This window comes from Lampetra fluviatilis, chromosome 38 (assembly GCF_964198595.1).
Source record: "Lampetra fluviatilis chromosome 38, kcLamFluv1.1, whole genome shotgun sequence".
Lineage (NCBI taxonomy): Eukaryota > Metazoa > Chordata > Hyperoartia > Petromyzontiformes > Petromyzontidae > Lampetra > Lampetra fluviatilis.
In genome coordinates, this window is record NC_136312.1 from 7,983,700 (window position 1) to 8,005,469 (window position 21,770).

General features: G+C 40.5%; 1 protein-coding gene across 1 annotated transcript; it reads right to left on the minus strand.

Annotated features, from left to right (window-relative positions):
• Positions 1-1,346: 1,346 nt before the first annotated feature.
• Positions 1,347-21,195, minus strand: LOC144945611 (protein SET-like). Its single transcript, XM_078874133.1, has 11 exons — positions 20,828-21,195; positions 16,128-16,280; positions 15,470-15,649; positions 14,175-14,252; positions 12,999-13,110; positions 11,634-11,794; positions 10,060-10,145; positions 9,554-9,660; positions 8,768-8,821; positions 7,938-8,119; positions 1,347-7,421 (listed from the first exon to the last, which is right to left on the minus strand). Exons 1-10 carry the CDS (start codon positions 20,909-20,911, stop codon positions 7,959-7,961), a joined length of 1,176 nt encoding a protein of 391 aa, XP_078730259.1. The 5' UTR covers positions 20,912-21,195; the 3' UTR covers positions 1,347-7,421; positions 7,938-7,958.
• Positions 21,196-21,770: the final 575 nt, after the last annotated feature.

The following is a 21,770-nucleotide window of genomic DNA, read 5'->3' on the forward strand; positions in this document are numbered from 1 at the left end:
ACAACTCATACCTGGTGGGCAGTGTGGAACATTGTTCCTACCTGTATAAATTCCAACGTCCTCACCCAGCACTGGACTGGCAAAAGGGACATTGATTCGATGCATAAATGATGTTTTGCCTGGTTTGTAATGCCAGTCTCATATGCTGTCTTGTTCGTTTATGTTTGCACAAAGATGCGCATGTTTGTATGTTGAACTTCTTTCGCACTGTACGTAGCCAACCGCGATAATCTGAGATTATGCATAATTAGTCAAAACATGTAGTCTTAAGACGTTATGCAATCAGGGCTTAATTTCTAACTGGATTTTCTCTCGAACGCTGATAGGCCAGCTTAGAGTAAAGATAATCGGCGTAGGGCACTACTGAGAGAGTGGAAGGCACACTGTTTATGATAATAACCAGATATTTTTACGCACTACATTTTTTGTAACTTATATGAATAGATTTAGGCAAAAGTAATTCGAGATGAACGTGGCTTTCAATGTCGTCTGCCGGACGAATTGCCCTTGAACAAGAACTTAGTCCAATGGGCTCTACTCGGTGAGGAATAAACTTCTGACTCTGAACATCTCTCTCTGTCTTAGGTCGGCAAAATTGCCGCTTACACAAAAAAAGTCACAAATCTGTCCTCCGCTAATTTTACGCAGCTTGTGTAATGAAAGCAGTATTATGTTCCTTGCACATTACATAATGCTCATTATCGGATCATGTTATGTTTTATTTAACATTTTCTTAAAGTGGAAAGTCTCAGCTTCAAACACGAATGTGACCTTCACGTGGCAAGCATTTGCTCCAATTTTTTGCAATTTAGCGTTTAGCTTTTCTTGTGTGTGTGTGTACCAGGCTTTAGGTGCAGCATTACAAAGCGACAGCATAACCCAGGCGAGACCTCTCGGCGATTGGGAGCACATTGCGGGGATTTAAATTCCAATGCGCCGGTCCGCCGTTGATAAAACGAAGTCGTAGAGTCTCGCGGGTAAGTGACTAAGGGGCCGTCCATAAATGACGTCACGCACCTAGGGGGGGGGGGGGGTCAGACATTTGTGACGAGTGGGAATTGAGAAATGTGATGTCACATCAACATGCGTACGCACATTATACGTGACGTGAAAGATTACTTGAATGGCCGAATGTAATGCGGTTTTGGGTAAACCTGCAGTTTGAAAAACCAGGCCACAGTCTACATTATAGACTGCCAGTACGCTCACTCAGTTTAATAACCATTGCTAGTCTACATTATAGACTGCCAGTACAATCCGATTAAGAACCAGGCTAGTCTACATTTGTTTTTTTAAATAATTTTTATTCACTTTTTAAAATTATTTTTCTATCTACGTGACTTTACCGAAAGAACCAAATAATTTGAAAAACCAATGCAGTAAATTTTTCTTTAGAGCCAAAGGTTCTTATAAAATACATTCTAGCCACAACGTAAGTGCACAGCCGTCAAGGTTTTTAATTATTATTAAACTAGCGGTAAGTACCCTGCGTTGCTCGGGCGAAAAAGGCAGACACACACATGGACTTACACACAGACATTGACCCACACACATAGAAATACATCGACTTAGACGCGCACACACACACACATATATGGTTAAACCCAGGATGGATTGTTAGCAGGCCAGCCTAAATGTTTCTAACCGGCGAAGATGTTCCATTAGGGGGGTGCACGTTTCACAAGCGTAGAGGAGGGAATTACCGTGGCCGAGAAGACCTGGAGCTTCATGCGGAGCGAGAGACCAGGTAGCTTCCACACAGCGTAACGCATGCTATGAAAAGATAATGGCGCTCGACTGATTTGGAGTGAGACCTTTGCTGTTAAACAGGAGCCGGTCATGAGCACACTGGTTAGGTATGGGAAACTCTCCACAACTGCTGCATCACCAATTGAGTTGTGGGGGTGGATTGTTCGATGGTATAAAATACCTGAAATTCTCGGAATATTAAATATTAACTTTCGAAACCACTCGTGTGGATCTGTATCACCGTCTGTTTCGTAAATGTGAATTCTAAAACATTTCCGGCACAGTAGTCAACCTCAGCATAATACTCCTCTGGAAAAAAAATGTAGATCCATTAGCTCCAACCCTAAAACAGGACCCGAAACATTCACAGGCTGTTCTAGACAATCAACCGATGCCTGACGCTAATGACGCCGGTTAGCAACAAAAAAAATGCACAAGTGGCACTGCAGCATGATTAAAAGCAAAACCAAACATTTGCTTGAATTGTTTAATGTGAACTTAGTCAAAGAACACCCGCCCCCCCCCTTCCTAAAAGATGCACAACTTTCATATAATAATTTATTTACAAAAATCCCATTCATGTCAATCAGTGGACACCAAACTTCCACCAGAAGCCTCCAACTGTAAATGCCAACGCGCTGCTTTAGCCAACGATGTGTGCTGCCGTTGTAATTTTCTAACCACTCTGTTGCCACACTGAATACACGATGTCCCATGGAGAAGGCTGTATGCACCAAAACAAATTCCAGAAGTCAACCCGCGGGGCGACATTACGGCGAGACTTTCAGGCTAACAATGTGTTTGTTTAACACGTAGGCTTTCGCGACCAAATATCATCCATAATAGTATTATGGAAAACAAGGTTTGCTGCACACTATACACAAGCATAGCCAGCACTCCTACAAGGTGTCAAATGCGATGAGCACAGAGAGCAAACGAAGAATTCGATGTTATTTACAACGGAAACATCTAGCGGCTTTAATTAACAAAAACATTTCTCTGAAAAGGTAAACTGTATAAAGTATACTTTAAATAAAGTTTACACGATTGTAATTACCGGTAAATATATCAAATACTAAATATAAAACGACTTTGAGGTGTATTAAATAATATCAATGAAAACCCCGAATTAAAAGGAGTTAAATAAAACTGCATGATGCTGCAATGTTAAAATACAATGTTTGTATGTAATAACGCTAACATTTGATATTTAATCTTAAATTTAAGAGCACGTGGCAAGGGATAATAACAGGTCATTGCTGGCCAACTACACACAACTGATCTGTACACTTATCTTATCAAAGCTACGCAATTACATAAAAAAAATACATTACTTTGCTGCATTTTTCACAATTATTTACCCAACTTTTTTTTTCTATCCACGTCATGCCATGACAGAAGATTTTTCTGTTCGAAGTCCTCGCAGAACCCAATGGCATGAGCCTCATGGTGAGAGGACTGCCCTCCGGAAGGGTGGCAGCACAGAGCCGAGGTCCTTTATTCTGCCAATTAGGTGGTGGCACCTTCCAAACACCTCTTGAGGGACGTGATAAAACATTTTCGAGTATCCCGAGACGCAATAGACTAGAAGTTCTCATAAATAAGCAACACATGCTTATATTACAGTGGTGGGAGATAAAGGTGGACAACTTCTGATATAACCACACTATGAATATAAGCGCGGCTTACTTCTACTGCACTACAAATTAACTGAACTCATTTTAATACCAGATGCGCGAGGAACTACAGAAAAGCGAGAGGGAAGATACGTTTGGAGAGCCGGCACCAACTATTGCCCAACCTCTGTGGTTCTCTATATATTAAGGTGTTTTCTTGAGAACAAGTGTTTATACGTGTGGGAGGAAACCGGAGCTACCGGAGAATACCCATACGTGCGAGGGGGGGGGGTAGCAACACTATCCCGTGTAGATGGTAACAGATGGACATTAATCCACTTGCTGCTCCTGGCAGGCCTAGGTGTTGTAGCCTCGACGCCCAGGGAGTCTCATATTTGTGCGATCCAAAATCGCCTCCACAGTGCTGGATTGGAGATGTACAACGACCATCAACTTATCACACTTTAGTACTCGGCTGAGTAGGTGGATAAAACTTGTGTCAAGTCCAGAATGTCACAAGTGCTGGCTCGGTGCAGACTTGACTTTAGCCTCCTGAACCATCTAGCGACTTGCCCAAGGAGCAACGTTGAGATTCCAAACAGATAAAATTAAACTGAATGTGTAGTAAATCTAATTATAACACCCATCATATTAATGTAGCTTTGCATTAACTACTTTTGCTTAATCTTGGGCAGATTTACTACATAAATGTTAAATATTCCTAAATCTACACTTCACATCAACGTGCAATTTAGATGAACGCTGTCGTTTCTACGTTTTGGTAATCATATTTAGTTAGCACCACAAGCCTAGTAATGCAGCTCAATGAAATGTGGTCGCTTAAAAAAATGACCATTGCAGGAACGTTCAAACTGCTTTGGCTAAGCCAACAAGTCACTCCGCAACGTCACAACTAGCTGTGGAAACATTTTAGTTAAGCGAAGGCTAAAGAAAACTCAGAATTTTTTTTAGCCTGTAGGGTTGAGAAGTTTAAAACAGATGAAAACAAGTGACGGGTAGCACACATTTGCTATATGCCATTGATCCACCCACACTGTATATCAGTGAAAAAAAGATTCATAGCTCATCGAATTCCCCCAGTCAAAATAACGCTTCTGATTGAATGTTCTTGTCATTATAGTGCTTAAATGACTCGGTAAGTCAAAGCACCTTACATCTCTTCTCAACTCAACCATTCCATTATAGCAGTCAAGCCTAGGGGACAGCTAGTGGCCATTGTCGCTACATAGAACAAGCCATAAATCAGCGCCAGCCTGCAAATTGGTATCGTCTGCCAGCAGGAAGTATATGTCAATGTGATTTTTCCCGAAGTTATTTGCAGGTATTTTCTCCTTTAAAATTTTGACAGTGATTGCAGCACGCATGGCTTAACTCTATTTTGAATAAGATCACGTGATTTTTAACGCCCACTGTGAAGCAGACAGCACACGCATCTTTGGTGAATACATCCAAGCGCTCAACCAATTGCCAACCGGGGCTTAAACAACCTCTGCAAGTTGCAGCAAAATGTGAAATGAAAATTCACTGTACATTCCTGTCTACAGCTTTTAAACAAAGTTAAATTACGATTCGCGGCATCTGTAGCAAAGCTGAGTCAGCCACTGGAATCAACGTTTAGCTCCTGCACTTGGTCGACAACATGTACTGCTTTTTGTTACCAACTTTAGCCTGAATTGGTAGCAGGGGACAAAGAATGTTTTACGGGGGTGATAAAAAAAAGTCCACTATGTGACAGAGATTGCTGCTTCAACAAAGGACGAATATTCCGTTAGAAGTACGCGACTTATAAATGGTTAACAAATGTTAAACTGATGTATTAACTATTATACATAAATTTTTTATTCTAAACTGAAAAATGTAGCATAAAAAAACCCAAGAGAAATCTAGATAAAATACTAAAACTTTCAAATGGATTCCCACAATTGCCTCCAGGCTACCAGCACATGCTTCGACGGTTAAATAACCACTTGTGAAGCTGCGTTGCAAACAAGTAGGAACACGACGGTTCATTTGGGTGGGAATTAAAATCGTGCATTACAGATGACCGATGTCCAATGCAATTCAAGGGAGCTATTCACGTCACTACTAAAGCCATGGGAATTGTCTGTGACCCCACGTAATTCAATGACTGTTGCAAAAGTCCAGTAAGCATCCATTTACTAAAAATGTTTAACAAATATTCGTGTAATTGCTTGAATGGAAACGTTCGGTTCAAATACAATATGAAATGAACATATAAATTGTAAAATTTAAAGTCCAAAAATATTTTACAAAGAATACAATTATCCCCTCTAAAGATACCTTTTATTGGACTAATTATTCAATTGTGTACCCTAGGATGAATCATTTTTGATAGCATATTTATGTTTCAAATAATGATATGCTTAAAGGAGCACGAAAACCATGTAGTTTAGCACAACTAACAAATCTGCCTTGAATGCCTTTGCTGTGATTGCAAACAATGCACAATGAAGAAAAGCAGAGGGGAAAAGCATCTAATACAAATTACTATTTTATAACACTCATAATTTATACCACTGGCATTATGAACAAGAGGGGAAAAATATATGCTTGCTTATTTTCAATTATTTAATTCAACTACACCAACAATTTCTGAGTCTCTTTAAACGTTGTTGAGATAGCGATTTTCCACTATAGTTCTGTGCACAATAAGCCAAAGGACACACACCACTTGAGTAGGCATAACGTGCCAGTATCATAATTTGTCAATCCCCCCTCCCGCACCTCTGATTAGCACGGTTTACTACATGCGGTGCGAAAGACATTAAACATACATACATTTTGCTAACATTTTCAAACAGTGGTCTAAATAACAGTTGACCCATTATCTGTGATGTGTTGCACCAAACTACACATTGTTTCCGTGTCGGCTGGTGGTCAGTAAATCAATCAATTTCTAATTACACCACAAGGCAGAGGGCCCACTGCTGATGTAGACACTTGCACGTTCGCTTGACTTCTGGACTACAGCAGGAGCAAATGCTTCACGCTACTGTGGCACAGTATGGTGCAAAACAATACTATGCGTACTCTTTGGTTCTTTCGGTAAAGTTACGTAGGTAAAAAATTAAATTAATTACGTTTCGATCGCAAAACAAGAAGTCGTCCTCAGGCGGAAAAAATATAATCCAGTAGTTGGCTGCTTGTGTTGCGATCGAAACGTCGTGATTTACTTTATTTTATACCTACGTGACTTTACCGAAAGAACCAAAGAGTATGGATTCCTGTAGTCACGAAAGCTTCAAATCAATACTATGCATGGTACATTTACATTTCATAAAAATTACTTTGGAAGAATATTTGGTAAAATAAAAGTTGCAAATGGAGACAGATGGCAGACCTTGAGATAATTAACTAAATTACGTCTCAACCAATTGGGTTTTAAGTGTCATTCCACTTAATTAAAATTTTAGTTTTGAGATCTCTACATACCAATAAGCTGCCAAACTAGGCAAAAATCTGCCTAACTCAGATGCTAACCACCATATTCTCCATGATAAAATTCTACTTTTGATGGTGGAACACAATTCTAAACTTTCAAAATTTTTATATAAAGACTGGCATCTGTAATGATACACAAACGTAAACATCAAGAGCTAATACAACAAAATACAAAGGTGATCCTTGCTTAAAAAGGGCCACACATTGGAAAGCTACTTTTATCGAAATACTCTTTATATACACACACACACTAGCTTGGCTATCACAAACCCTAGTGATAAAACGGTAAAAAAATGAAAAGAGCTTTTTCACTTTTATACGATTTTACAAAAATAAACTTTGAATGGTATTACTTGGAAAGTGATGTATAACAGCAAAATATGCATTTTAATCTACAATTTACTTTTTTACATTAACATTTTTTTGCGTCTGATGGTTTGACGTCAACCTTGATTTCACGTCAACAAAGAAGGTCGCCATATCACGCTGGTTCATAGGTAGAAGTGCAGTGGAGGAAACGAGTGAAGGATTCCATTGCTGAAAACACTTTAATTTTCGCACCGATGAAGACAGCTGTTGGGGTAAAAGGAGACAAAGTGTATGTCAGTGTTATGCAAGGTAAAGAGATATGCAACCCAAACAACATATCTGTTTCGATTTAAAGCTTTCGTGACGGTAAAGACAGACCTGTTCTTCACCTGAGGACGGCTGCTTGCATTGTGGCCGAAACGTCGTGAGAATTATTTTATTATGTTTTATTTTTATTATTTCCCTTCTACGTGACTTCACCGAAAGAACCAAGAAGATGTTAAAACATTTTTTTAAGCACCCTTTATTGTGACCACCCAGGTTTAACCTACAACCAGATGTGATGAGACTGGGTGCATTCTGGATAATTTGCAATGCAAATGGTAGCTTTCTGAAATGTTTTGGGAAAGGAAACATAGGTATATGAAAGCACAAGAAGAACCCCTAGGCTAAAATACCAACAAGCAGCTCTTGAGCAAAAGCCTTCAACTCAACTAATCACGACTGTGAACAAGTCTAATGCACGGTTAATAAAGTTATAGCTCTCTGCGTGATACGTACATGGGTGTGTCCAGCCGACGTCTATCCGTCCTCTTCCTCCTCCTCCTCTTCCCCTGGATTATCATTGTCTGCCGCGCCATCATCTTCATCAAAGTCATCGTCGTCGTCTTCGTCGTCATCATCGTCGTCATCGTCTCCCTCCAGCACTTCCACATGACCCTCGTCTCCTTTGTCATCATCGTCTAAAGAGACACAAGTGATCATTTTTAGAGGAGCACAATTATTGCGTTGCTTTTCAGGGTTGTGCTGTGCAGCTCTCCTGATGTTTTTGATCGTTCCACATGATGTTATATGCCATCATAATCAACATGATAATTTACATACCATTATTGAATTTCTGGTGGAATAACGTTCTGGTTACTTCTTGTTCAACAGAATGTGTCCAGGCACAAGGCAAATAGTGAAAGACATAACATTCAGTGTAATTGTTTTGCTCATGATTATGCTTGTTTTACCCAGAAAAAAGCCTCACTGGGTTTCACACCTTTTTCAGGAGGGTCTTGCCAAGTTTTTGGAGTTGCCAGCAAAGTTGCTACATGTAATTACAATTGAGTAATTTGCAGGTAATATTTTACTTGGGTGTTTGGCCAAAACCAGTTACAGTGCATGAATTGTTTTGCTATGGGAAGAAAATAAAACACCAAGAGGAAATCCATGCATAACACAGGGGGAGAATATACAAATTCCACACAAATGCACCCAAGCAAAGAATCGAACCCAAGACCTTCTTGTCAAAGCACAAGTGTTCCAACTCTGCCACCCTGCTGCCCTCTTCACACATATATGTAAATGCTGCAGATAAAAACATACTTTGAGAATATGACTCTCACCTTCAATGAGCACTTCCCCATCATCTTCAACATCTTCAAACTCCAGGGCATCATCTGCTCACACAAGACACAGAAGACCAGCTTCTATATTAAACTTCCTGAGTATAAGGCTACATTTATGACACATTTGATCAGGTTAACTATTCAGCCCATCACCCCCCTGCGGTTCGTTAAAGGAGTACTACTTTACAGTCAACAGTGGTTGTGTACCTGTGGAGACAGAACTGGCCCTTATCATTGGAATGTGGAATTTCCACCAACGGCTCAGAGCTACTAAAGGAGATGAGCACTACTCTTTGGTTCTTTCGGTAAAGTCACGTAGGTATAAAATAAAATACATTAAATCACGACGTTTCGGGCGCAACACAAGCGTCCGTCATCAGGTGGGACAACCACAGCAATTGTTGCCGTGATTTAATTTATTTTCTACCTACGTGACTTTACCGAAAGAACCAAAGAGTATGGATCCCTACAGTCACGAAAACTTCAAATCTTGATTGAGATGAGCACTGCCCAATGCTCACTTGGGAGGCAGGCACTTTTGTCTTTGATTTTTCATTTTAAAGATATCAGAAGCAGATGCATAAAACTCGCTGCTCAAGCGCTTACATAAAAAAATATGAATGTCCAATGTAAAATAACACACCCATCACTGTCTGGTACATTGATTTAATCTGTGAAGTTGCCTGTGCATGTCACTGCTTAGTTTAGTTGGTTCAACAAGAGCATTGCCTTGCCGATTGTACCTACAGGCACAAGAGAGTGACTTTTCGGGCTTCGGCTTACCGTCATCATCATCAATCTCCTGCACGTCACCATCGCTGTCATCATCGTCGTCGTCGTCATCCTCATCGTCAATTATCACCACCGAGTCATCCACCGTCCCCTCTTCACTGAAAGGGAAAATATTTGCACCATCGTGACCATGTGGAAGCGAGTGTAGTGGTGAATGTTGCTTTTTTGTCAAGTTCACGGAACAGTTTCCGACAAACATTAACTTGTATGCATGCACGGAGTGATGATAATGAGTTACTTATCCAAGGAAGCCCTGCCGACACTCAAGAACCCTCTATAAGAGTCATGCATTGGGGTAGTTAATACATTTATTTTTTGTATTTTTTCCCAATTATATTTTAACTGTGCTCATTAGCATTGTGTTATGTTTCATTGTCTTATTGTTGTGGTCTAATGATTAGCCAAAATGTATGACTTTTGTGGCCATAGTCATTGAATGGGCACCTGCAGATGACATGCTTTACAACGTAATTCGCTATGTATTGAACAGTGCTCACCTTTCGCTGTCAAGGCCATTCTCTCCATCATTGTCGGGCAAAAGGTAATATTGAAGGGGATTGGGCCACATGTCGTCCTTAAGAACCTGCCAGCAGAACACACACCGCCAAGGCCTCAATGCACACTTTAAAATTAAATCTTACTCAGCTTACCAGGTGACAACCTGGGTATTGCTGCATTGTGATCAGGTGCACAAATAACATTGGATGAGATGGACATTGATAAATAAAACATGATTCACTATGCTATTATTGTTTTTTTAATGGAGGATTGGACACACACACAAACACAAGTACTGCAAAAAACTGCAATGGCAGACAAAGCACTCTATTAAATGGCAAATGTTTATAGAAATTCACAACAATTATTTTTCAAGTTTCTCCAAAATTGAAGGTGTCACTGTTAATGGTGCTTTAAGACAATCTACCTGCAATCTATCTCCAGAAGAAGCACCATTGCCCAAAATATAACAATATTGTAAAATGTTTATGACACATAGCAGTTCTAATGATATGTAATCTGGTCTCTTTAATTTGTACTTCACAAAGATGGATGTACAGGAAAACCTTGGATTGCAAGCATAATTCGTTCGGGAAACGTGTTTGTAATCCAAAGCACTCGTATATCAGTTGTAACGCTCGGCAGACAAAGCGTATACGTACTACTCGTATTGCAAGACTTCACTCGTTTATAAAATTAATATTTATTTAAAATATTTTCTCATCTTGCAAAACACTCGCAGACCAAGTTACTCGCAATCCAAGGTTTTACTGTCATTTCTGAATGTGACTGGGTCCACATAGTGACAAAGCTCTCTTGTTTTTGGGACAAACGGCACTTCATTATGGTCAAGGAGTTTCACTGGAAACGATTTGATCAGATCTATTATTTCAAGAAACAGCATATCTCATATTTGTTTAAATAAACTATATTTACAAATGTAAATCATCATGTTTTACTCTAACATAAATATTAATTGTGTACAAGTATAAAAACATGAAACATAAACATTTTATCTATAAGCTGTACCCGTAAAAAAATATTACGCGTCGTTTTAAAACAATATTAAACACATGTTGATAGCGTTTTGTTATAGCTTTAATAAATAAATATTTACACGTGTGCCTACATGCAAATGTGTTTTTTTTATAAACGCAAAACTATTCACAGGTTGTGGTTATCTTCCTGGTAAAGAAGACCCACCACTGTAAATGGAAAGCGGTTTTCCTGCAGTTTCGCAATTAGACTGCCCTCTATGGACGCTACATAGTATTGAGAATTACACACTACTACTAGATCTGGCGGACTTTTTCAGGAGTGTTTTCCATATGCGAGGAAGTCACAGGGGAAAACACCCCCACACATACCATACAAAGAGACGAGACTCATTATACTGCATAGATGGCTTCACGAACCCACTTGCTGTGCTGCCACATATTAGCCACCTCATACCGCCCGCGGAACTTAAGCGTTTCGCAGAACGTTCTGTCCACTCTTGCCTCTGAAGCGCTGCAACTGCACACACGTTCCAAGACGCACGTCACCCACGGTGTCCATAGGCCACAATTCCTACCTCTGCGACCTCGTCCGAGGTCGGGTCATTGTGGTCACCGAACCACATGAAGAAGCTGCTGTGTCCGCGCTTACGGCCCTTGGTGTCGGCCGGAGGGTGCTGGCGTGTCAGTTCCATGCCCGCCTTCCACCGGATCGGCGTGCTCTGTGACACCGGCTTGCCTGTAGTGCCACGCGACATTCACGGTGAGCCAAGGTAGGGATCGTGTCGCCCTCCACTAACTTCACGGTTACTCAATGTAATTTGGAAAATGAATGATGCGTTCATTCAGATCGATTTTTACACTCGCCGACACACGTAAATGTATACATGTCACTGCAAGCTCTTGGTCGACAGCTAAGGACACCAGTTTCGGTGCCTCTACAAGAGCTGCATCTTTTCTGGATGGTGTATTATTTAAAAAATTTATCTTTTAAGCTTCAAATTCATGTCAAACAGCCGTTGATATAAAGCATCGTTATTTCTAAAATAGAAATTACTTATTTGAGGGTTACCCCTTTATCAAATATATTTAACTCACCTGCTCTTTGGTTCTTTCGGTAAAGTCATGTAGTTAGATTATAAAATAAAACAAATCACGACGTTTCGATCGCAACACAAGCGGTCGTCATCGTGATTTGTTTTATTTTATTTTATTTCTAACTACGTGACTTTACCGAAAGAACCAAAGAGTATGTATTCCTGCAGTCACGAAAGCTTCAAATCAAGATTGAACTCACCTGCTCGCAAATGTACTCTGCATCCTTATGCTGACTGACATATTGCCTAGAATGGTCTATGACTTAGCAAGGAACTTTCTTGAAGAAACTTTAAAATAGCACCATCTTGTTAATGACGAAAAAGTACATTGAAAAAACATGCTTATTTCAATTGTTGTGTTACAACTAGCTTAAAGGTACAGGCAGGAGTGTGTCGTGCTGATTGTGCACATTTTTAATTACTTTACACAGCCTTTGATTCATGTCCACAGCATATTGAATCAAGGTGACCAACCGCACCGCCAGATATTGGTGTGGTGAATGGGGTGGAGTGGTGGCGTAGTGGTTAACGCACTGCGCCATGAAACTGGCGTGGGATACGTGAATCAGTCCTTGGCCCTCCCATTCACCAACCCTGCACTGACCAATGTGGTGAAGTATGGTCAAACCAACCTCTGTTCGAGCTCTCATAGATATGCCTTATAGTCAGCAGTGACTTGACAAAGGGTTGTAAAATACATCAAATAATTTTGCCAGCTGCCTAACAGTAATACTTGGTAAATACATCTGATTTAATAAAAAATATATTTTAATGAAAATGTAGCTAAATATGGCAGTTAAATGAGGAAACTGTCAAAAAATTTGGTGTAAGTAAACCTGAACTTGCCTGCTGATCCAAGGTGGAACTCTTTTGTGACGATGTCATTTTCAAAGTAAGGGTTTTCAGCAAAGTGTAATTTTATTCTGTATCCAGACTTGATATCCTCAAACTCCTCCACCTGAAAAAGGTTGAGAACTGCATTACCCTCACCTTCTCAAAACAGCATTAAGACAAGGGTCTGTATAATCTCCAAAAATCACTTAACATTAAAGCTCATTAGCCAACAGCCATTCTAGACCATGTTTTTCCAACAGCATTTGGCCAGATAAGCAACATTTGCTGAGTTACCAAGGCGTTATAGGGACGCAATCATGTTGCTTTTAGTATTTGTGTATCAGGCCATACCCTGGGACTTTTTTGCCAGGATCAAAGTACAGTATAAAAAAATGATAAATTTAACCATTGTCTGGCAATAAAACAAGTTTTAAGATGTTCAAACACTAAATAGAAACCTTTTGCAAGGAATCATGTCTGCATTAACCACACGTACTTGTGGTGAACATGCCAACAAACAAACATGCTCTGATAATATGTGCATTGTCCTTAAAGGCCCTAAAGAAGAGACAGCCTTATTTAGGGCCTTGTCTCATCAGTGTCTGTATCCAGACTTGATATGTCTGGTGAAACTAGGACTTAAAGAAGGCTGTCTCTGGTGTACGCCAATCAGTTTCAAGGACAATGCACATATTATCGGAGCATGATTGTTTGCAAGTTTACCTTAAGTACGTGTTGTTAATGCAGACATGATTCCTTGCAAAAGGTTTCTGTTTGGTGTTTGAACATCTTAACACCTGTTTTATCGCCAGAAAGGATAAAACCTATTGTTATTTTTTCATAGGCCATACCCTGCTAATATGACACGAAGTAAAAACCGGGCCAATTGGTTGGGAAGGCCTAATGGCTGATGTCATTTAATGTAATTTTAATTAAGTGACGAAACGTTGGCACCCCGTGATGTATTATCTCATTACCCACAATACACCAAGATAGCTCATGAGGATTTAAAAATACAATCATCTTAATAAAAGTCACGTGCTTAAAATGGTGAAAACTTGGCAATTAGTGTTGCTAATTTTCATAATCTATAATATATTTTTCAGGGCTGCTAATCCATCCTTCTGAGCCCACACATGCACTGAACATTGACGTTGAAAGCAATACCCATCAGACAGGAAAAAGTACCTCAAGCTTCGTCATGTGATGGAAAGCCTCTTCATCAGTCTCATCGATCAATGGGGAGATCTGCGGGTGATTTAGAAACTTGGAAGAGTTAAGGAAGCTAAAAAGCAATGGAAATCCATGTTGAATTTAGTGCAACGTGTGATTACGACACCTATGGCATACATGCACAGCACTTATGTCAATCTGCTTCTCGCCGAGGGTCCCATCATTGTTGGGGTTGTGGGGGGTTATTTGGCCACACTTCACCCTGCTGGTCAGTGTGGGTTGAAGGTAGGAAGCACACACATATTGAAACAAAAAATTTTGCTGCATTACCCTCTTGCTTCTTACAACATATCCTTTTGTCTTAGCTATGTTCAATATATGCATCCATACAAAAGCAGTGCTTTTGTCTCAGAAAATTGACCAAACAAGTGTATTGATCTAAGCAGTCAATGATTGAGCTTAATTAGTGTTAGCATCTTTGCCAAATTTGTCTGCTGTTATCAAGTTTCAGTTTTATTAGTAAACTTTAAGGATAGCCAGTATAATATATAACTGCAGAATGAATCTCTAATATATTATAGCACAAATCCAGATTTACATTCAGCTCTACATGCAATGAAATAAACAAATACAATGTTTAGTGAGCCATTCTTGATTTGAAGCAGGAAGACTACTGTCATAGGAGACTGCTGTCCTCCTACGACAGCAGTCCACCTGCTGTTTGTTTCACATCTGATGACGGTTGCTTGTGTTGCGATCGAAACATCGTGATCTATTATTTTTTCTACCTACGTGACTTTACCGAAAGAACCAAAGAGTTTGTGAGCCATGTTCTAGAATGTTACAAACTCATCAGTCTGGATCACTTCCCGAGCCTCCAGAGCCAACACTCTTCACAATTTCATGGGATGTTTCTCCTAAAAATATGACTGCCAGGTTTAAATAACTTGTGGCCTAATGTCCGATGCTAAGGCAATTTAACTTGACAAGTGTGGCACTGAAAAGCAGACCTGAGTTTAATTGCAACTGAAGAGTCGGCTTAACACATCACCAATCCAGGGCTGATAAATTCCTTCTTTGAGGAAACCCACCTAGAGTTGGTCTGTGAAATGACTTCGATAACCTCCCCCTCCACCAAGAATGGCAAATTTCCAACACTGGCTCAGGATTGTAAATGGAGATTTGTGCCACCCCTCACTCATTTGATTTGAGTGAGGGATACTTTGCAATGCTTGGCTGGCATGTATAAGCATACTTACAATACGCTTCCCCTGCAAACAAAACGAACGTTAAAGGTCACTGAAGGATACGGCAGTGAGCCAGAAGTTGGGGATCTTGCGAATGAGCTCGCTCCGCTGCTCCAGGTGTGGCTTACGCAGGCGATTGTACTTCTGCTCCACGCGCAGGATCTCCTCGCTCGCCTGCTCGTTGAGAGCATCGATTTCATTCTGGCAGGCGTCGATCTCCTCCAGAGCCTTTTGCGTTTGACCCTACCGGATGGGGCACAAGGGGCGACCACAGTGGTGAGCGTGGTAGTGCGGTGCTCTTCACATACAGCCTTAAATTGTGGCGAGTCTGTAATTTATCGTTTTACCGTCTAATGCTGTATTTTGTCTCATCTGTACGGTTTATTTTAGAACCGTCTTATTGAACTGTTTTGTCTATTGTGTCTTTTGAGCGTCCACGTTGTACATATTGTCCCATTTTATCCGTCTCGTTCTCTCTCCAAAACATTTCTCGTTTCACTGTGTCACATCAGTCCAGCTTTAACACAACATTTGCGTATCAATAATAATGTATTATTCTTGGGAATGTAAATCCATGCATGGGTTAAGAATACATTTTCATCATTGTATTAATGCATTGTTTTGACCCTAACAAAATGGGGATAAGCACCGCCCCAGGAACCTAGTTTAAATTGACATTTTGAGAGGGGCAAATGCTTTGCCAAGTGACACTTCACCTTACCTGTGTGCTGGAAGACATAATGGGTTCTTGAACAGCAGGGACAGGAGCCTGGGTGCTAGGGAGTGTGGTTGGGCTGCTGGGTGCAGTACTCTTGGCATCTGCGACTTCACCCTCATTGCTGGTGGCAGAGGTCAGGACCTTATCGGTTGGTCCCTGGAACAGTTAGGAATTGCAATCAGTTCATCAGTCAACAGGTGTTATCAATGTGTATAGCATTTCATCAGATTACATTAACAGCCTCAGCTATTGTTTGAAAATAAAAAAACAAAACTGCTTGACATGCATATCTTTCAAAGATGTTAATCTAAAGGAGAGACTTGTACTTTTGGGTTCTTTTCTCAAAACTCAGCAATGAAAAAAATTGTAATCAGAGTACACAATAAAAAAAGTGTTTTAACAAAGACATGCAAGTATTGCCCGTTTAAATAGAGGATATATTTTGGCAAGTGATTTAAGTGCACACAAAGTGAAAAAAATATCTCAAATATACTAGGCACATTGAAGTACTTTGTAGTGCACTAAACGTTCTGAAGAAATTATTTTTTTTGGAAATACGTACATTTAAAGCATGTTTAAGAATGCTATTTGTGCATTCATAGTCGGAGAGAATAGCATTTTGTTTAGCCTTAAAACAAAAATTTCACATGTTTCTTAATTTAATGTGCATATATGAAACAGCAATTTCAGATTTGATAATAAAATACAAGATGATTAATAATTGGGGTTATCAGTGACCCCACACATCACGCGGTAAGACCATTTACTCTGCGTTATCGTCACTTGTAGCACACCACAACATTTACAGTTTTCCTGGAAAATATGTCACGGCTAATCATCTTCTAAGGCAAATAACTTTAAAAATATAACCGTACAATTTAACGTACATTTTGTGAAAAAGTAAAATACATATCCTCCACGCTCACCGCTACCCACCTCACCCCGTCTCATGCCACTCTAATCCCCTCTACACATCCTCTTCTCCGGCTACCACGGCTTTCAGTCAGACACCTCAGCCAACTTTCATTCAGTGGGAGATAGCTCAATTCTCCTGTTGCTCCCATGGTCTGGGACTGTATTCCCACACGTGTCCATGCTTTGCCACCTTCTGTTCATGCCTCGGCTTAAGACCTTCCTTTTTACCTCTGTCCATGACTGACTGCCTCTATAAAATATATCATTGTTTTGTATAGTGTTGTGAGGTGTGTACACATTTTGAGGCTATATACATCCAAAGTGAAATTATTTGATTAGGAAAAACATAACTAGATTGTCTGCCAACAAATCTATAATAGAATCCACAACATTTATATTCCTCCACATTAATGACTGAACGCCATTAACAGATGCGTCGATTACATTGGGTTTTTACTTTTTGACAGTTACAATCACTTTGAGTAAATAATGCAGGCTTCCCTAAAATAACTGCAAGACAAAGATAAAATAACCTCTATTGTTTACACTGGACATACAGACATAATTTCAATAACATCCGATGCTGTGTGTGATTGACGCATATTTAATTATTCATTTAAGTCAAGATAGGTTACTGATTGAGCCCAGGAGATAACGTTCGGAAAGTAAACTTTGTTGTAATTTGCCACTAATAAATTGCAGATTTTAATCTAAAATGAACAGTAAAAAGGAAGGATATAGCCATTACAAAGGTGTACATATATGCACAAAGCAAGTTCATATGACAATCATTACAAAGGTATTAAAATGTGCATCTCTAATTTTTTTGTATCATGTCATTGAAGATATTGTGCATTATTATGGTGATAAAGTGTATATCAATAACCCACACTACACAAATACAGTTAGTGCAGATATCAAATTTTCACTGACATTTATATACTGTACTCTATATCTGTGGGTACTAACACAGATACATAATACAAGGATATTAGAAAGAAATGCATCTGCAATTTAAGTTCCATTAGTAATAAAATGTATTCCAAGTGGCACTGCAACACCATCACATACAATACACCTCCGATTAGCACGGTTGGCTATGTACGCATGTGAAAGAGGTTCAACATACATACAGACAACATACTCTTATATCGCAATAAATAAATCATTGGTGATGAAGGCTTGCCCATGCTGTATGGGGTTGTGGAGGTTACTTGATCATACTACACCACCATGGTCAGTACAGGTTGGTGAAAGTGGGGAGCATATATGCACAGTAATACAATGCCCTCTTTGGCCCACCACTGAGCCACATACATTTTACTATTTACGATTTGTATAAGCAGCGGGGGGGGGGATCTAGTAAAACTCGAGATTGATGTTAGCCGTGACTATAAATACTAGCTTAAGTTAATATTATGGCACACAAACCACAGTGCTACCGTTCCACCACATATTACAATATAATTCTTATCACCTTTGTGTGCTGCATACACCATGTTCATTTTGCAAAGATTTGGATAAATATTGAAACCGTCTTTTAATAACACACAAACCAGTTCAGATGAAATCACAACTATATTCAACAGCAAGCCCAAACCAAATTACAGTGATGAGGCATTTGTATCTGAGAGAAGATTATGAGGGCAACCAATGCACATTGCAGCTCACAACCAGTCTTGGCAAACAATGCCAAAAGATGCAGAATTGATTCGCGTGCCAAGTCATCAGTGTCTCGAGTTGACCAGGTGACGTAGAGGTCAGAGCGCTGTGCTGACATCACTGAGATCTTGGATTTGAATGTTGATAGCTGCCTGTAATTAAAATGGGTGTTCAATTGTGCAGGGTATGGTGAGGCCAGTTATCAATAAATGAACAAAAGAACCCATTACATTAAATAAAAATGTGTTCATGAAAAATGATCGGCCAAACTGTCATGTGACAAACATTACTCTCTGAAGCAGAGCAGGTGGCAAATTGCTGCACATTGATGGATCAGAAGTCACTTGAGATCTCCATGGCAGTCTTGTGATATCTCCTTCAAAGGGGTTAGATTACTTCGTGACATATCCGAAGAAAAACATGCCTGGAAAATCTGATTTTTAAAGCGTAATGGAGCCTAACCGATTCATTGAATAGGTGGTCACGTAGTTGTATAAATAACAAAGTAGAAAAAAGTCCAAATCTATAATTGCTCAAAAAAGTAATGTGGCATAGCAACCATACCCCAAAGCCAGTGGTGGACAATCGACATTCCCATAGCAGGGGCCAAAAACAATACACTACTTGGTTAAAATTAAGTTCATTGGTCGACGCCGGGGTCTGTAGGGTTGATATACCACTTCGTGGGAAGGCTGAAGCTGTCATGAGATAGCGGTTATGACTTTCAAATAACTTTAGTGGGTCAAACATGAACACACCTGAGCATTTTCCAAAAATAACCAGAAAAATACCAAAGGATTGCATCTACTGGGAATAAAAAAGGACCATATTTACTGCACGTGCTACGATTAGAAAAAAAACTGTCCTGTCACATCGAAAATATTCCTCTATAGGAGCCGATTAGTGCCGCTAAGAAACTTGCAGTTCTGGATAAATATCATTTGCTGGGAGTTTTAAAAGTGGTAGGCCTGGGGTATGGACGCGGATTGTATGAAATTATGTGGGGGCCTTAGGTCCATACCACTATCAACATATTACGTCCGGCCATAGGAATATGGAATTTCCGACCGCCATAGTAATGTGGAATTTCCAAATTAGCTCTGGGACGCTGACAGGAATGAGAGCAGTCCCGCTGCTTTTTTTTCTCCAATCGTGGATACGATTTTTATTTTACCAGGTAAGGCCCACTGAGCTATACAGCTATTTATCAGAAACGACCTGGCTATCACAAATGATAAGCTCACAAAGTAGCTTATGTGTGGAAATTTAAAGCAGCCAAATACTCTAAACGCATGTTTCTAAATGCGCAACCAGGCGGAGAACATGAAATTTGCAAATATACAGGCGTCATGGGGTCGAACCCATGCACTTCTGTACACCAAGCGAGGTCATTAACATCTCGCCACTCGAATGTTGACAATTAAAACTTCTAGAAATGGAGATAAAATATCAACACAAGTTAACAAGGAAACATCTTACTAAAATGTGCGCTAAGGAAGCGCGGACAAATGCATGCTCAGAATGACATCCAAAGACATGAATTGGGGCCACGTGGATTAGAGAACACGCACGTGTTGATGACATCCTTCAAACTAATAAGAAACGAGAGTGTGGGCTTGGGCAACACGGCATGTGGCACGACACTAGACGGGGATTGCAAGCTCGTGGATCCGACGGTAAAAAAAAAAAATTAGAACATCAACCGCGGGAGATGGAGCGATTAAGTAATCTCGCGTGCAGGTACTTGAGGGGGATTGTCAGTCAACATCGCAGAACTTGCAACGCTTAGCGACGGCTTTTGAGATGACAGGGGGGTGGATGGAGGCCCTCATCCAGCAGTGGAATGATCGTGTCTGATGCTGCTGACGATGAGCGAACAAGGCAAACCAACACGTGGGGGGGGGGGGTAACCCACCGTACTTTTTGTTACTTCCCCCTACCTAACGCAACACACACAGACGCACGGTTTGTAACCAACAAAGGAGGCGATCGTGGGCCTACACGTGTGAGTGGCGATCCGATGTGGCACGCCCGCCCGCCTCTACGTCCACTCGTGGTGGTGGTGGTAATTATCATTCATAGATTTGAAGATAACGGGGCAGAGATAAATAAACTCATCCACTCACGTTGTCTCCCTCGCCGCCTTCTGTTCCCGCCTCCGTCCTGCGCACCTTGGCAGGCGGGCCCTGCTGCATCGCCGCCTCGCTCATCCTCCTCCTCAAGCCTCCTCTTATAACGATCACTTTTACTTGTTTTTTGTAATTTTTATTTTAAAAACCTCCTCCTTCCCACACAAACACACCGCGCCCACGCACCCAATGTTTTTTCTCTCACTTATTTATATATATGGGGGTAGGGGAATTGTCACGAACGGCTTTAATAATAATTAAAACGATGTTTAAACGAGCTCCAGTCGAGTTGCGACAGCGAGGCCTCGCAACCGAGGGCGGCCAAACTTTCTTCCTGCTGGCGCGCGCGCGCGCCTCCCGTTTCGTAACGCCGCTTCCGATTGGTCGAGGCGACGCCGAACCATTGACTCCTCCCCCACCCGCCCGACGGACCAATGGGAAGCACGCGCGCGCTCTCTCTCTCCATCTCATGCCTTGGCGCGCTTTTGGTTATTGTTGTTGAACACATAATTGTTCTATTTTAGCCCCGCCCATCCCCCAATACGTTCCATTCATTGGCTACCACATTCAGATAAGTCCCTCCCCTCCCTTAACTTGTATTTAAGAGCTTGTCTCTTGGAATTTTGCCTCACTTGATAGAATACGAATTTTAGCTGTGACAGTCCCACCTGATGACGGAGACTTGTGTTGCCTCCGAAACGTCGATATTTATTATTTTCTATTAGTATTTCTATTATTTTATTATTTATTTTTACCTACGTGGCTTTACCGAAAAAACTTAAGAGTATGAATTCTTGCAATCACGAAAGCTTCAAATCTAGAATTAAATTGTTGTTGTCGCTTCAAATAACGCGGGAAAAATGAGGATAATTACACATGTTCTTGCTTCGCGTTTGTGTGGAACGTTTCGTATGAGTATTGCAACGAGATACGTGAGATC